Source organism: Onychomys torridus, chromosome 7 (genome assembly GCF_903995425.1).
Source record: "Onychomys torridus chromosome 7, mOncTor1.1, whole genome shotgun sequence".
In the NCBI taxonomy this organism is placed as follows: domain Eukaryota; kingdom Metazoa; phylum Chordata; class Mammalia; order Rodentia; family Cricetidae; genus Onychomys; species Onychomys torridus.
The window spans coordinates 115,288,080-115,306,340 of NC_050449.1; the positions used below are offsets into that span (position 1 = coordinate 115,288,080).

An 18,261-nucleotide genomic window follows, 5' to 3' on the forward strand; every position below is an offset into this window, starting at 1 on the left:
ATACAGCACTGCTTGCTCTTCCAAAGATCCTGATTTCAATTCCCAGCAACCACATGGTGGCTCACAACCATCTGTAATGAGATCTGGCGCCCTCTTCTGGCCTGCAGGCATATATGCAGACAGAACACTGTATACATAATAATAAATAAATCTTTAAGAATACAATTCCTCCTGGTGCATAGTAGATATACAGCAATTATATAAATAAGTACAACTTGGATAGGTGGAAGTTTGTGGCACAGTGGAATTGTGGGGGCTTAGAAATGAGGTAAAAAGAGAAGAATAAGGAATATCATTGGGGCTTGGCTGAGGGTCCTATGGAAGGGGTAGTTAGACAAAGTCTCATAGCCCAGACTGGCCTCAATTCATTATGTAGCCATGGCTAATTCTTGATTTCTGATCCTCCCTCTAAGAATTACAGACTTCTACCACACTCAACTTAGTGTCTATAAGGAGTATTTGAGAGTGAGTTGTAAGGATTGATTAAGAAATAATTACTGATGCTTTTAAATATAAGACTCAGAAATGAATCTTACTATGTAGAAAGCTATCATGTGGAAGTGTTAGTGTAAGGAGTACAGTGGCATGCAGCATGGTTTGGGAAAAGACAAGTTGACTAGTGAGGAGGCTATGCAAGCTGCCTCAGTGATAGAAGTCTGGGAGCAGAGAAAGTCTGGAATCTCTATCATTTTAACAGTACAAAACATTTCCAAAGACTCAGCATACCTGGTAGGTTGCAAAGCGTGCCCAATTGTTATTATTTTAGAATAATTAGAATGGAAAATGTAAATTGCAATATGCAAAAATAGGCACTGTGGAATTGCTTCCCAAGAATTATAAATCATTTCCTTTGAGCTCAAAAATGTAGTATAATTTTCATTGAGTAAAATAAAAAGTACTTTAAGAACATTCTAGACAGTTGGGGACACAATTTAGGAATGAGAATGTCAAGTTGTCTGATTAGAATGTGTTTCCACTCTGGTAATAAGGAAATGAAACTAAAGGACATCTTCCTCTCTGTACTGAGATCCTCAGGATATTCTCCATTACACAAGAATAAACACATTGGTATAAATTAAGGAAAACAAAGCAGAACTTCAAAGAGAAAAATGTCATCTACAGTGAAGCCAGCTACATGAAGGGGGAAATTATCACTTACTGCTGCTCATTCTGCATTAGAGGAACTTACAAATACTATTTAGAAACCAGACAGACTGCAGCAAATCAGTTTCTATATTGTTGCTGTGGGTTTTTTCTGCTTGGTACTTCTAGGTTGGCTGTCCCTGCATGGTAGATGCATGCTTGTCCCAGAGAGTAATCCCTGTGTCCGACAGGTTCTGCCTGAAGAAGATCCTCCCTCATTGGCTTCACTACTCTCGAGCTCTATCAGGAGCAGAAGCCATCAATGCCTTGAGGCCTTTCTACTTTGCAGTTCATCCCGATTTCTTTGGACAGCACCCCAGGGAAAGGGTAAACACTTATTTTTTAATTTGATGTCTATATGTCTAGTTGATTTACCTTTGAGCCAATATAATGCAGAAAGTTCTGAAAGTCTGGATTATTCTATCATGGTAATGCTTGACATAAAAGCAATACTAACTTGAAAAATAATAAAGTTTCAAATTAATAAATTTAGTAAATATTTGTAATGTTAGAAATTAAAACCATTGTTTATTCAGAGCTGTAATATATAAACAATAAAGTTGCCACATAAATTCAAGAGTATCCTAATCATGTTTTCTGTACTAGTTTTTGGAGTAAAATGGAAGGCTTAAAAGAAAAAAGAGTCTTTCTTCTAAGGGTGCCCTAGGCAGATGTTGTTCAGTGCCTGGAGACATCCCTGCAATGCTGTGTGCTGCCTGCTTTGTGCTCAGGGAGTACAAACGGACAGAAGTCCTGGGGCAAACTCAGAACCACCAGTATTTTTTAACATTAGATAATATTGCAGAGCTAAGAGCATTAGAGTTATCTCATTGGTCCCTTTGTTTTCATTAACATTGGTCCCTGATTTAACCTGAAATAATAAACCCTGGGCACCAGGCTCAGGTGAACATCCCTGCTTGGTAGCACACTTTGAACCTTGCTGCACATCACTACTGGGGATGAAGATCTGGCTGTGAATCTGCACTGTGGAGCAACCAAGAGCATGCCCTCTGCTCTGTGCACTTGTCCACTGCCAGCCCTTCTTTAGTAAACCTTGCCTAACAGCCTTTCTGTGTTCTATGAATCCTAGAAGGCCACTGAACCTGTGCGGTTCTGGGGACTCTCACCCAGTGTTCCAAGTCTGACCATTTGTGTTTCACATACTGTTTCAGCTTGTGTGCTCTGAGCACGTACTCTTTGTCAAGGCTTTATGCTCACCACTCTCTCAGCTTGGACTGTCCTTCCTTGTAGATATTCCATAGATAGCTTACCTCTGCCTTCCAGTGAGCCTCTCCTGGGCTACCTTCCTTTCCACTGTTTCCTCTCCGTACCTACCAGTATTTTCTCTGTTTCTGTTTTCCTTCCCATGTGCCCTATCTTACTTATTAGGTTTATTGTTTGTCTCCTGCCATCAGTGAAATGCAGGCTCCATGAAGGCTTCTAACTCAGCTGACCATACCAACTCAGCCTACACTTTTCCCTGGCTCACCAAAAACTTGCCCCTCTGCTGAGGACAGATTCAAATTCCAAGTGCTTGTAGCGTCCTACTCCAAATGCAGGATTTCACACTGGCACCCATTGGTGTGGTTTTTGTTTTTATTGACTTCTGAGTTACCATTCCATTTTTTTTATTTTTTTATTTTTTTATTTTTTGACAAAAATGAAAACATCAAAAGTAACTTTGAAGATTTCGGTTTTATTTTGCGTAGAGTTTAGTTTTAGTTTTAAAGGTTTTGAGGGTGTCACTATGTGGCTCAGGCTACCCTCAAACTCAAGACTTACTTCTGCCTTAGCTTCCCAAATAAAGGGATTTTGGGTTTGTGCCACCAAGATGTCGTCCATTTGCTTTGTTTTGTCTTTGTTTTTTGAAAGTGTCTCACTGTGTAACTCAGGTTGACCTCAGACTTGCTATGAATCCAAGACTGTACTGAAACCAACAATTGCCTTGCCTCAGACTCCCAAGGGTTGGAATTAGAGGTGAGGGTAATTTAGATGTGATATCTATCACTCCATAGATGATCTGGCTGGTTGGGCAGGGGTCCTCTTTACTTCCACTCCACTTTGTGTACATCCCTCCAAAAGCTTGGTGCTTGGTTTAAAAGGACGACTTTCTCTGATCCGGGTGGACTCTTCTACGATCAGGTGTATCCCAGTAGCTGTGCTCCCTACTGGAACCTCCAAACAAGCTCTCATGGTCCAACTGCTGATATGTTAGGAGTGCATCTCTGCACACAGCAAGATTTAACTCATGGGTAGGAACGTACCCCAACTTGCTTAGGGATTCTCCTGACCAAGCATGTCATATAATAAGTTCTAGAAACAAATATGCAAAATGATTTCTACTCTCAAGACATTGTGTTCAGAAAGAGAGATTTAAATAATCAAAAGCAGTTGTTATTGCCAGGTATGCACACCTTTAATCCCAGCAGGGCCAGGCAGACGTGGTCAGCCTAGTCAACAAGAGATTTCCAGGCCACCCAGGGTTTTATAGTGAGACCTGTCTCAAAAACAACAAAACACCAGCAGTTGTTATTAATCCAGGTTTAGAAATGTGCATCTTGTTAAGCGCTCGCCTTCTATTTAAGGCAACTTTTATAGCGCGGTTCAAACATTGGTTTGCATCCAGAAATGTGCATCTTTACAGTACTCTGGAGACTCAGGCAGATAGACCTCAAATTCAACTTCAAGGCCATCCTAGACTTAATAGACTTAAAAACATTAATAATAAGGCCAATGAGATGGCTCTGCCAGGAAAGGCATTTACTCCCAAGGTGGTCAACCTGAGTTCAGTACCTAGAATCCACATGATTGGAAAGAAAGAATGGATTCCCAGAAATTGTTCTCTGACCTCCACACATATGCTGCTGTAACATGCACACTTGTACGTACATACAAAAAAAATTTTTAATATAATTTAGATAATTTAATATAATTTAATATAATTAAGAAGCAGTCATTGTTCATGCCATTCTGTTACCAAAAGCATTTCTTCTTATATAATAATTGTCCTTGAAATCCCTCCCATGTCTGTTCATCTATATCCTGTCTATCTTCTGGGACTGGGTAGTACTCCAGTAATCAAGAAGTTGCCATTGGGGTTGGCGATTTAACTCAGTGGTAGAGTGCTTGCCTAGCAACTGCAAGGCCCTGGGTTCAATCCTCAGCTCAAAAAAAAAAAGTTGCCATTGTCATATACATCGAAGAGCACATTATATCCCTTTACTATAAAATTAGCTATATTTTTCTCCTATTTGGTTATTTGTCTTATGAATTTGCTTACTACATATGTATAAAGTTTTTCCTTTTCTAATTTTTATAAAAATCTATCTCAATGGTCTATTATGAAGATACTATTAGAGATAATAAATCCAATTATAAAATTATTAATTTAGGAGAGTAGTCATAGCTGAGTTGCTCTATTCCTAAGTGATGAAGGAATCCAATCACCTTTTATCCTGATGCTTACACAGTTATATGTTGTGTCTCGCCTTCTACAGTATGATGTGGAGCTAACCTTTTTTACAAATAGCTAGGAAATCCCAACATTTCTTTGTGTGTGTGTCTCTGTGTTGGGGTAAAGGAGTGCAGGTGCCCATGGAGGCCAGAAAAGGGCACTGGATCCCATCCCATGGAGCTGTAGTTAGAGGAAGTTGTGAGCTTCCCTGTGGGTGTTAAGAACTGAATCCAGGTCCTCTACAAGAGCAGTCAGTGCCCTGAATTATGCCAGCTATCCTTTTTTTTTTTTTTTGACAAGGTCTCACTGTAGAGACTGGCCTAAGAACTCATTAAACTCATTATGTAGATCACTTGAACTCACAAAAATCTGACTGCTTCTGCCTCCAAGTGCTGGAATTAAAGACGTATGGCACTATGCCAGGTTACCCCAACATTTTTAACAGTAGTTTATTTAATATCTTCAATATATTTGAAGACCACAAATAATTTCTTCTTTCTTTATTCACATGTAAATGCCCTTAATTTTTTCCCCTAGGAAATCAATGAAAATTCTCTTAAGAGATTAAGTGTCTACTTAGAAAATCTCCAGAAACCAGGCTTCAAGTCTCTGAAACCAACTCAGCTTACATTTTATATAAGAGAAAAAACAGCCCAGAACTCCTCTGAAGGCCAGGAGCCTGTCAGTGCTTCAGGTACGTTTTATTTCTATTGTGTCCCTTGCCAGCTTCGTATGAAATGTTCATTAATTCTGACATTGCCAGAATACCTTTGGATTAAAGCCTTGATGTTGAAAAATATCATGTAATTGCTTTCCTAGAATTAGATTCTGTTCCTAGCTACATATGTTTAAACATTTTTTTTTCCTGAAGTATTCCAGCCAAGTGCTAGGGTTCATGCCTTTAATCTCAGTACTTGAGAGGCAGAGGCAGGTGGATCTCTGTGAGTTTGAGGCCAGCCTGATTTATGTAGTGAGTTCCAGGCCAGCCATGATGGTGTATAGCCAAACTATATAGTGACACCTATATCAAAACAACAGAAACCCTGAAGTATTCCTAATTATGGCCTTCCAAATTCAGTGTTGGTCTGAGTGCTAGGCATGTCTGTTACATTCACACTTTGAAATCTACAATATTCCTTCTCTTACTGTTCCTGTGAGGGTAGAAATGTTTAAGTGTTGTGACCTAGTCATATCTGCCCTACATTCAAAGACTACAGAGAGTAAGGTCTTGAACTCAAGTCTCTAAACTTCTACCAGATGCTGTTTCTGCACAGCCTTTTTTCTAAGCACCTGCTTTCACTGATTGCATCAGGATGTAGTAAGGTTGACAAATAGACCTCTAGCTGTGGGTACATAACCTATAACTCCAGTCCTTGGGAGCTGATGCAAGAAGACTGAGTTTGCACCAGCCTAGATAGTCAAAGCAAGATCCTGGCTTAAAAACAGACCAAAAAAATTATGAAGGGCTGGATATGTTAGCACACTTGTATTTCCAGCATTCAGGAGACTAAGGCAGGAAGATTACCAGTTGGAGGCTAGCCTGGGCTACATAACAAGATTCTCTGCCTTTAAAAAAAAAAAAAAAAAAAATTAAAAGCCTGCCCTGTCCCTTCTTGAAATATCTGTCCTTTTGGTTATCCTTGAGAAAATAATTTTTAAAAGACTTTTAAATAATTTAAAGATTCACTGATTTAATAGGTCTTTGAGACATAGAAAATACTTATAATTCTGCCGGTGATTCCTGACTCTTATCTTTGATTATTAAAATGAGAGTTGCAACATCGTGTAGAAAACCCTTCATAGTCCCCCAGAACCTCAGATGGAAAGGAATGGCTCCATCTCAAAATCAGGAGAGATTCCATGATCAGGAAGGTGGTTTTCCTAGGGTGAGGCTCATCTATTGCTTTCTGAGTGTATTGACTCGTGATTTCCTCAAATTCAAGAAAATAAACTCATAATTTGTGGTAGTGGGGGACTGCATTCGAGCTCTCCTCTTAATGAATTAAAAAAAAAAAATGAAAACTTCTCTCTTCATGTTAGAGATAGCTTCCCATCCAGCCTAAGGACTAGCATTTGATAATGTATTTTTTTCTTGTCTTTTATTCTCCCATGATTGATAATGGAGGTCAAAGGTCACAGATTCTTTTTCTCGGCAGTTTCTGCCATCTGACTCTGGGTTTTATTCAAAATAGCCAGGAACAGTAGTGCCAGGATCTCAGCATGGGGAGCCTGAAAAAGGAGGATTGTGGGTTCCAAGCTAGCCTAGGTTACAAGATAGTGTTAATATGTAAAGCATTCTTATAACACCAAAAGAAATCAGAATATCTCCCTTACAGAATAGTCTATAACTCAAATAACAATTTTAAAAAAGGCAAACTGAAATGATCAGGTGCTGTTCTGCCTACTGCTGACCTTTTTACGTTGATAATGTCTGTATATAGTAGAGTGTTTCTGCAAGCCAGGCGTGGGGACACATACCTCTCACCCCACACTAGGAGGCAGATGCAGGAAGAACTTACAACTTAAGTTCCAGGACAGCCTGGGCTGTCACACAGATTCCATTTTAGCTTATCTATTCATTGATTACTCCATCTATGACACAGGCTGCTGTCCAGTACAATAGGACATGTCCTTTAGATCATTAGGATTCCTTTTGAGATCATAACACGATATGGGGCTGGGTATAGCACGATCTTAAAAGTTCTTATTAGTGAAATCAAACCCAGTGCCAGTTATTGGAGTGAATGCTTTAAGATCAGAATGCTGAAAGATGACAGGCCACAGCTAACCTCACCTCGTCAATTCCTTAGCTGATCTCGTTTTATATCACCACAGCTGGGAATAATAGCACTCAGGTATAAAGCACTTGTCTAAGTATGTGAGGCCCTAGTTTCAATCCCCAGTGCGAAGAGCAAGTCTGAATTTACATAGCCCACAATAGAGCATGAAGAAGTTTGTCTCCCATTTTCCCTTTGAGGCAGGGTAAGGGCTGAGATTAAAGGTGTGTGCTGCCAAACCCAGCTAGATTTAGTCTTTTTTTTTTTTTTTTTTTTTTTTTTTTTTTAATAAAGATGTATTTATTATGTATACATTGTACTGCCGGCATGCCAGAAGAGGGTGCCAGATCTCATTACAGATGGTTGTGAGCCACCATGTGGATGCTGGGAATTGAACTCCGGATGTCTGGAAGAACAGCCAGTGCTCTTAACCGCTGAGCCATCTCTCCAGCGATTTAGTCATTTTTTAGGTGATTATTTTGCCTGCATGTATGTCTATGTGTCACATTTATGCTTGGTGCCCAAGATCAGATCTCCTGGAAATAGAATTGCAGATTGTTGTAAGATACCATATGTGTGCTGAGAATTGAACCCAGGTCCTCTGCAAGAGCAAATGCAGAACCATCTGTCTCTCCGGCACTCTCCTAAGCCCTGCTTTTTAAAGCCAGAGTCTCACTGTATAGCCTTGGTTGGCCTGGATCTTGCTATGTGGACAAAAGTTGACTCTTTCATAGAGAGTCCCCCAGCTTCTGCTTCTTAAGTTGGGTGTGTGCCTATGGAGCTACTAACTCAGGTATTTTAAGTCTGAGCTACTTCTTCCTGTCCTTCAAAGAAAAAGTTTGAATTTTTCTTTTCTCCTGCCAGTAGTCCTCACCTTACCATCAAATGATCCTGTTAAGAAAACCTTTCTTACTTTATGATGTTCTATATTGTGTATGGATATGTCAAGCAGAGTGTATCTACGAGAATGAGTTAAGCTCTGGCCCTTAGGAAGAATGCACATCTCAGGAAGGTTGAGGAGACAGTTTAGTGAGCAGAGTGCTTACCATACAAGATAAGGACCTGAACTCTATCTCCAGCATCTACATAAAGAAAAGCCAGCTGTGATAGCATGCCTTACAATCGTAGCACTGAGAAGTAACAGGAGGACCCCTGGAGCCCACTTTACCTAAGAGATCACCCAGGTCCTTCAAAATAAGGTTGACAGTGCCAGTAGAACAACGCCTGAGGCTGGCATTGACTTGACACGAAGGTGCACACATGAGCACAGACAACCAGAAAGGAGGGAAGTCAGGCAAGCAAACAGCAAGCACAGTTCAGTCTCACATGGAATTTTGAAAATTACTTTCAAGCCCATCACTATTGGAAGTGATAAATAAGCCAGGGTGTGGTTATTAAATTGACTAGCATGTAGCTGCTGAAAAGATAAGGCTCATTTATACATACAGATGTGGAAGATGTTAATCCCACAAAATTAGAGTAAAAGACCACCAACCCAAATGTTTTTGGTCAAATTAAGCAAGCTTTATTTTCTGTCAGACAGGGCTATTTCCCTAAAGCAGGGTTTGAGAAAATGGCATTGAACATAGGAGGAAGTCAGGTTTTTATAGCCCCCAAACTGCAAGGCATGGGACTTTCAAAGGGTTGGGAGATTTTGAGATATTGGGTTGTGTAGGAAGTTGGTTGAACATCTCAAAATTATTTGGCAGAATATCTTTATCAGGGTGGAGATATCAGAGTATAGGGTGTGGAACATGTCAAATTCCAGAAAAATATCAAGACACAGTCAAACCCAAGTTTTACAGAAAACAGAAATGAACTTATTTTGACCTTATAACTGATGGCTTTTAATTTTAAGATGGAGTTAGCCTGGTCCATCAAAAGGTCACCAAGTTAAGTGACAAAAGGTTCACGTATGGATAAGAGCTCCATAATGATATCATCTCTACTAAAAGGAACAATTTAAAATGAATGGGTGTATGTTTATAGAAACACATAAGCATTATGTCATACACTGTTCAGAGAAATGTATAGAAAAGGTTTAGACCAGCACTGTCCAAGAGGGTTTGTATGAGGACAGATGTATCGCACAGATGGACCCTCAAGTATGGTGAGCACTAGCCATGTGACTGTTGAGTATTTGAAAGGTTGCTCATATGATCAAGGAACTGGATTTTAAGTTTTATTTATTTACTTTTTTAGTAATTTATTTATTTTTATTTTATTTACATTGGAGTTTTGCCTGCATGTTTGTCTGTGGGGAGGTGTCAGATCTTGGAATTACAGACAATTGTTAACTGCCATGTGAGTGCTGGAAATTGAATCTGAGTCCTTTGGAAGAGTAGATAATGCTCTTAACCATTGAGCCATCTCTCCATCCCCTTGAGTTTTATTTAAATGTTTTTGTAGTAGTGGTGTTGGTGGATTGTGGGGGCAGGGGAAAACAGGGCTGGTTTTATTGTTTTGAGTAAAAGTTTCTTGGCCCAGGCTGACCTCAAACTCACTACATAGCTAAGGCTAACTTTGAAATCCCAGTCCATCTGCCTCCACTTCTCCCAAAAGCTGGAATTACAGGCCTCTATCACCATGCCCAGCTTAGTTTTAATTATTTTTATTGTGAGTATCCATGGGCAGTTAGCTGCCTATTTAATATATGTTGTTTGAAGACTATGTACCAATTGTTAACAATGGTTATATCTAGTAAAGGTATGAGATTATATACCTGTTAATAGACTTTTTTACTCATGTGGATGTATATGAAACTTTATAATGAGCATGTGCTTATAAAGTATTTGTAGCCCAGAGTCATAGCATACACCTTAAATCCCAGCACTCAGGAGGCAGAGGCCTATCTGTGAGTTTGAGGCCAGCCAGGGGTACATAGTTAGAATTTGTCTAAAATAATAATAATGCTTAATAGAATTTTTTTTTTTTTTTGTCGTGACTATGAACCAAATCTAGGTCCTCGTGCATTCTAGGCAATAACTCTGCCACTGAACTAACTATATTTCCAGCTCCCTTATATAATTTTCAAGCTACTTTTAAAAGTTGGGGGTTGGGCCTGGAGAGATGGTTCAGTGGTTAAAAGCACTAGCTGCTCTTCCAGAGGACCTGAGTTTAATTCCAAGAACCCACATGGCAATTCACAGCAGTCTGTAACTCCAGTTCCAGGAGATCTTACACCTTCTTCTGGCCTCTCTGTGTACCAGGCATACATATGGTGCACTTACATCATACATACATACATACATAACGCACGCACATAAAATAAATTTAAAAAATTTTTTAGAAATGAGTTTCTGTGACCACCAATACTAGGTAGATATAGCCTGGGCCTTCCCCTAGCATGCACTGCCAATGCAGGTGTCCCTATGTGCCCTTCTCTCTGCTAAAAGATCTGTGATGGACATGGGAGCACTTCCCCCTCTTTAGTGACAAGATTCATAGGCAGCGCTGAAAAGAGTCTCCATCCCCATCTCAGCTAGGGTGAGTGTACTCACTGGTGCCAAACTAGAAAGGAATCCATGAATATGAAAATGCTGCTGTAGAGCTTGGAAGAGGAAGTGGTTTTCCATTTGCTGGGGTGAATTTTAATGGATAATAAAATATTTTTAAGGATTTTAATTTTATAATTGTTTAATGAAAAATGATTCTAAGGTAAAACAAGTAATCATCTGTATTAATTGTTTGGGGAATTATATTCTCTAGGATTTCGAGCAGTCAGATTTACTTTGCACACCAGCGATCTGCTAAGCACAGTATTGTATATTCTCAACTCCTGCAGTTTGTCTGTTGAACACATCCAAAGCTTGAACACTAATGTGCATTCCCAGCCTCTCAAGGAAGCTATAGGGATGCCTGACAGACCCATCAAATGGCATAGGTCCTATTATTCCTTTACTGGGTTCAAGGACCCTGACGAAGACCTTGAACATGTCTCAAGAGTGGAAACAACCCTAATGTAAGTAAAAGGTTTTATTTTTATTTTTATTTATTTATTTTTGTTTTTGTTTTTGTTTTTTCAAGACAGGGTTTCTCTGTGTAGCTTTGAGCCTTTCCTGGAACTTACTTGGTAGCCCAGGCTGGCCTCGAACTCACAAAGATCCGCCTGGCTCTGCCTCCCAAGTGCTGGGATTAAAGGCATGCGCCAACACCGCCCAGCCAAAGGTTTTATTTAAAAAGCCTCATATAGTTCATGTTTAAATGTAGTTCTGGTTTTATAGGAAAAGAAATTTTAGTAATATATTTGATACAGAAGCCATGAGAAAAGATATTTCATGTTTCTTGCTTAAAGTTGCAAAAACACTTCCATTTTTTGTTATTGTTTAATACCGTACATGCAAAAGATATGTTTTTGTTCTGTTTTTCTAATAATTTATTTAACTTTATTTAATGTGCATTAGTGTAAAGGTGTCAGATCCCCTGGGACTGGAGTTACAGACAGTTGTGAGCTGACATGTGGGTGCTGGGAATTGAACCAGGTCCTCTGGAAGAGTAGTCAGTACTCTTAACCTCTGAGCCATTTCTTCAGCCCCATGATACAAGTTTTTTAAATAATTCCTTAAACATTGAGCATTTCCAGTCTATTTGGAGGGTTCAAAGGTAACTAAATTTAATAATTCATACTTATAGAAAAACACACCAGTTGTGGTGACACATGGCTGTAATCTCAGCCTCTGGAGTGCAGTCAGGAAGAAAAGATCAAGGCAGGCCAGTCTGGGATACATAATGAATCTCTGTCTCAAAATATACAGATAGATAGATAGATAGATAGATAGATAGATAGATAGATTAGATAGATAGGTTAGATAGATAGATAGATTAGATAGGTAGGTAGGTAGATAGGTAGATAGACAGGTAGATACACAGATAGGAAGGAAGAAGAGAAAGAAAGAAAGAAAGAAAGAAAGAAAGAAAGAAAGAAAGAAAGAAAGAAAGAAAGAAAGAAAGAAAGAAAGAAAGAAAAGGAGGAGAAAGGAATCATAAAATATTTTGAGCTGGGTGGTGGCGGCCGCCGCCCTCGCCTTTAATCCCAGCACTGGGAGGCAGAGCCAGGTGGATCTTTGTGAGTTTGAGGCCAGCCTGGGCTACCAAGTGAGTCCCAGGAAAGGCGCAAAGCTACACAGAGAAACCCTGTCTTGAAAATATATATATATTTTCATCTTGAATGGATGATTGTAAAAGAATGTTTTTAAATTCTAAAAACTGGATATGAGTAGGATGTATAGTGCTTTCCTTTAATCTCAGCATTTGGGAAACAGAGGCAGGAGAATGTCTGTGAGTTCAAGGCCAGCTGGGTCTACATACTTACATACTTGAGTTCTCAGGCCAGCCAGGGCTACATAATGAGACCCTGTCTCTCTTTCCCTTTCTCTGTCTCTGTCTCTCTCTCTGTCTCTGTCTCTCTCTCTCTTTCTCTCTCTCTCTCTTTCTCTCTCTCTATATGTATGTATATGTGTGTATATATATATGTGAAATATTTTGCATACTTAATTTAGTAAGCTGCCATTAATATTTTAATAACTTTATGGTTTTGTACTTGTTTTTTCATTGGGACAGAGGTTCATAATGTAATGTTAAGTATAAAAAGCTGGTTATAAAACACTGCACAATATTAACCCATTTTTATAAAGTATATTTTGTAAAGTAAAAAGATAAATGATATTATTCAAAATATTATCATTGGTTATTTTAACATAGCAGATTGGTGTTTTTGCATAATAAGCCTATTTGTTTTGTTTTATTTGTTTTCTTTTTTGGTTTTTTGTTGTTTTGTTTTTTTTGTTTTTTCAAGACAAGGTTTCTCTGTGTAACTTTGGAGCCTTTCCTGGAACTCACTTTGTAGACCAAGCTGGCCTTGAACTCACAAAGATCTTCCTGCCTCTGTAGGTATGCACCATCACTGTCTAGTTGTTTGTGTTTTTAGACAGGCTACACTCTGTAGCCATGGCTGGCCTAGAACTCACTATGTATACCAGCCTGGCTTCAAAGTCACAAAGATCTGTCTGCCTCTAACTTGTAGTAGTTAGATTCAAGGCATGTGCCACCCAGCTAATCCTAATGCTTTTTTTTTTTAAATAGACTCCTTAAAGGAGTCCCATTCCATTTCAGTGATTGTAATCAAAGAAGCCAGTAACTGACCGTAACTTAAGACATTTCTGTTTGCTGTCCATTGCCACTGAACCTCCAGTGTATTAGATACACAAGCTCTTTATCTGACTACTTTATCTCTCTGGGATGAAATCCTGTCTACATAGCTTCTGTTCCATCCTGACAGTCAGTTCCTCTTTGTCTCCTCATTTACTGCCCTCTCATAGTCCTGCTAACGACTAAGCTCTTATACTTCCTGCCTCATCTTCATCCTCCCATCTCTACTTGCTCTCTACTCCTGGCTCATGAGCTCTGCCTTACCATCTACATTACCTCAGTATTCTTCTCTTCTCCCTGGTCATGCCGTTCTGTCCGCTCTACAGAAAAAAATGACTGTCTTTCTTTTCCTGGCCACTTCGTTCTCTGCCTCCTCAGGACTGATGCCCTACCTTCCACCTTGATATGAAAAAATCTCCTTTGCTCTCAGTCAATTGCTCTGGAGAGCCACTGGGCCTCAAGGTGAGGGAGATGGTCTGAGCGTCATTTGCACAAGAAACAAAGCTATGTGTCTCCCTCCAGCTTGTCTTTTCCTACCTGACCTTATCCAAGTACTGGCTTCAGCAGCGAAGTTAGTTACCTAGAAGTTCATCAGGTCTGAGGAGTTGAACTGTTTGCCAATTGGTCTGGGAATATTTGGGCATGCAAGAATTTTATAGCAGAAGACAGCTGAAATATTAAAGGGTAGATAACACCAAATATTCATAATAAATGGCTTGCCTTTTGACAGACCCTTGGCTGGTCAAAGTGCAGCTTTAATACACAGCTGAATCTCTAGAATATATTCTTGTGGCCCACCACAGCTGTTGTCATCTAGCTACATCCCCCACAAGGTTCAGAGGAAGGTAGCAGAAAGGGAGACAAGTGTGCGGCCAAGGCAGGAGTCTAACTGTGATACTTGTCTATGTTCATAACTGATAGTCACATCACCTCTAACAGTATGCTCCATTGTCTAGATTCCTTTCTGAAAACAAGCTAGAGGAAGATGGAGATTTGGGAGTAATGATTTAATGATGGAGCAGAAGGGATGAGACAGCAGGAAGTGAGGGTAGACGTGAAGGGCAGTGATATGGGGTGGAAATTGGCACATGCAGGTGCTAGCTTAGCAATCCAGAAGGGACAGTGGACATAGACAGCTGTGTGTGTGCATTCAGCACGATGGTTCAGCTGGCCAGAAGTCGGCATACACCTTAAGAGGATGCTGTTTGCTTACCTTGACCTCTGTCAAGGTCAACACAGTACTGGGAATACCTGGCCTAAAGGATATAGGAAAAATTAGATTGTTTAATTCAAGGCAAAAATAAAAATGATGATGTTGGACCTTACTCAAACTAAGGGGCATAGGATAAAATATTAAAGAGTTTCAGACCTGGGCTGAGTGAACATCTGTTGTTTAAAGATTGTCCCAGGGCCAGAACTAAGTTAGCTAGGTGACAAAATAATGACTGAAACTAGAAAAGATAACTCAGCAATGTTCTTCAGGTTCTTATGTAAGCTGATTTTTTCATATTCTCTACATCTAAATATTTAATAAAATTCCCATCTTTAATTTGATAAACTTTGTTTTATTGCATTGTCTTAGATAGTGAGTTCTCAAGAATATGGATGTGTCCATCATTAATGAGTACTAACCTGCATTTGGTGTTCACAGACCCACCCAATACTTTTAATAACATGAATTTTAAAACTATGGAATAAATATGGAGATGGGAGGTGTGGCTCACTGGAAGAACACTAGGAAAACAAAGTCAATCTTGGTTGGAATAAATACAATGTGGTGGGCTAAATGGTCAGCCTAGCAAGTTCAGAGTGTGGCGTGGAAATGTAAATTCAGTGCAGTCTGTAGTGACTTAGCAGTGAAAGGGCCATCGTGACTTTAGAGTGCTCTTATTAACTTCCTTAGCATTTACTAAAAACATCTGCTGGGTTTTGCAAGAATACATTATCTCAGAATATGCCTGTGTCTAGATGAACCACACTGCTATAGATTCTGACTTCTTCAAGGCATGCCTTGTTTTCCATTCAGACTCTTGTGGCTTACTCTGTACCTTAAGGAAGAGAGCAGCTTTGTAAACTACTGTTTAGGAATTGAAGTCAGGGAAACTTGACCACTATTAATCAATCCAGTTGTCAGTTGCTATTTGTCGTGACATGGTGGTGAACCTGTCATTAGACTCTTTCTTAGCTCCATAGATGAAATTAATGATGACATAGCATTGTGGTAGATAGTTAACGTTATACAAAGGCCTTTACATGGTTTCAACATTGATATCTCAGGGACTTACATGAACCCATTATTACACTTTATGGAGTCTTAGTGTAGCTTTAGCAAATGTAATTTAAGACAGAAGGTCCAGACCAGGAAACATGAGAGAAGTCCATACTGCAAGAAGAAGAACCTGAAAGTGACCTGCAGTGTAGACTGGGTGCCTCAGGCTTACACTAGATTTATGATACCTGTACTTTTGTTTTGTTTTTGAGACAGGGTCTTACTGGTTACCTTGGGCTAGGCTAGAACTCTCTGTGCATTTCAAGCTGGCCTTGAACTTCCAGAGATCCAACTGCCTTGCCCTCCAGAAATTAAAAATATGTGCCAATATGCACAGCCTGGAACCCAGTATTCATTGTTTTAGGTTTGGTTTTGGTTTTTTGTTTTTGTTCTTGTTTTTTTGTTTTTGAGACAGGGTTTCTCTGTGTAGCCCTGGCTGTTCTAGAACTCATTCTGTAAACCAAGCAGGCCTTGAACTCACCGAGATCTTCCTGCCTCTGCCTCCCAAGTGCTGGGATTAAAGGCTTATGCTAGTATGCCTGATTTGGGAACCTAGTAGTCTTAAAAGGGGATGTGGGCAGGATTAATTGATATGCCAAGTAGTGAATCAAAAAATAATGAGCACATTTACCTAGCAGTAAGGACCCATTTCCTCATTTTGCCATGCAAAACCCTTCATGGTCTTCCCCCTCTTCCCTTTCATTGTGCCTCAGGTCCTCCCCTCTGCAGAACCATCTATTTGGACATCTGGTTCACCTGTAGATCCATGTGCACTTGCATGATGGGCACATCCTCCCTTCTTACCCACATGCCTCAGATTCAGATCCACATGCCCATTGTATAGAACCTTCCAGCTGAAATTAATTTCTGAGCACTCTTTGTTTCTGATACTCTGTTCTCCTTTTAGGTAAGTCTTTTACCATGAAGACGTTATCTTCCCTGTGTTCCCAGCACAATGGTGGTCGTGCACCGCCTTTAATCCCAGCACTCGGGATGCAGAGCCAGGCTGATCTCTGTGAGTTCAAGGCCAGGCTGGTCTACAGAGCAAGATCCAGGACAGGCACCAAAACTGCACAGAAAAACTCTGTCTCAGGGAAAAAAAAAATGTTTCTATCCTCTCCTGGAGCTTTGTTTTGCACAGGCATGCCAGAGGCCTACCTACTCCACATCTGATATGTTTCCCTTGGCTCAGTCACTTTCTCATTCTGTGAACATATGCGCGCGCGCGCGCGCGCGCGCGCGCGCGCACACACACACACACACACACACACACACACACACTACATACACTACTTTTTCACCTCCCCACCCCCAGACTCCACCCAGGTATCTTATTTCTCTAGACTTCCTTTGGAGACTCAAAGACTGCAAGCGGTAACAAGCAGTGCTGTGCTCTGGATGCTCCTTCTGAGAGCCACCCTGCGCTAATCCCCAAAGCATTCTTTAATGGAGGAAATACTTAAAAGCTGCCATAACTGTAACATGACCCAGCAAGGGTAGGCAGCCTCTTGAAGTAGGCTTCTTAGAAGTGAAGATCTGGGAGGCTGGAGAGATGGTTCAGCAGTTAAGAACATGGCTGCTCTTCCAGAGGACCCAGGTTCAGGGGATCTGACACCTTCACACCAATGCACATAAAATAAAGTTAAATGAATTATTTAAAAAAGAAGAAAAGTAAGGGCCTGACTGAAAACTCAGGTTAACAGTGGAGTGGTTTAAGATGTGTGTTTAGGACTGTTGGTTGGTTAGTTTTATTTTTGTTTGCTATCCTAGGGATAGAGCTAGGGCCTAACTTGCTCTAGGCATGGGTGCAGCTGCTGGCCTCCATCCCCAGCCACCTGTGTGCTGTACTGGAAGGAAGGTAAAGAGTTTTATCTCTGGTTTTGGTCTAGGTCCTGGCTAGGTAGCAATGGGAAACTCGCTGTTAAAAAGCTGAAGAACAGTTTGCCACTTAGGAAAGAGCTGGATCGTCTGAAGAATGAACTGTCTGAGCTTCTGCAACTTTCAGACATCAGGTAATAAAGTATCCAGTTGTCTAAGTTACTGTCCTATTCCTGTAAAGAGACACCATGACCAAGGCAATTTACAAAAGAAAACATCTAATTGGGAGCTTGCTTAAAGTTTAGAGAGTGAGTCGATGACCATCATGGTGGGAGCATGGCAGACAAACAGGCATAGTGCTGGAGCAGTAGCTGAGAGCTTAGATGTTGAGACAACCATGAGGCAGAGGGAGGGGGCTCACTAGGAATGTCCTGGGCTTTTTAAACCTCAAAGCCTATCCCCAGTGACACACCACCTCCAACAAGGCCATGCCTCCCAATCTTTCTCAAATAATTCCACCATCTAGTGAACAACCATTCAAACATAAGAGCCTATGGAAGGCTTTCTCACTCAGACCTCCACACTAGTACACACATTCAAATATGCAGGAATGCATGTAGCTCAGTTAATAAAGTGCTTACCTAGTATACACT

General features: G+C 40.3%; 1 protein-coding gene and 1 pseudogene across 5 annotated transcripts in view; both read left to right on the forward strand.

Annotated features, from left to right (window-relative positions):
- Tcaim (T cell activation inhibitor, mitochondrial) overlaps positions 1-18,261 on the forward strand; it is a 32,791-nt gene that overhangs the window by 4,047 nt on the left and 10,483 nt on the right. For 4 of the 5 annotated variants that reach the window (XM_036192211.1, XM_036192210.1, XM_036192215.1 and 1 more), the window contains exons 4-7: positions 1,273-1,470; positions 5,135-5,291; positions 11,083-11,335; positions 17,680-17,802. In XM_036192211.1, coding sequence (XP_036048104.1) covers positions 1,273-1,470; positions 5,135-5,291; positions 11,083-11,335; positions 17,680-17,802 — 731 coding nt within the window. The remainder of the gene's footprint in view (positions 1-1,272; positions 1,471-5,134; positions 5,292-11,082; positions 11,336-17,679; positions 17,803-18,261) is intronic. The other variant, XM_036192214.1, reaches the window with a different exon arrangement.
- On the forward strand, positions 6,440-6,593 carry LOC118588169 (annotated as a pseudogene).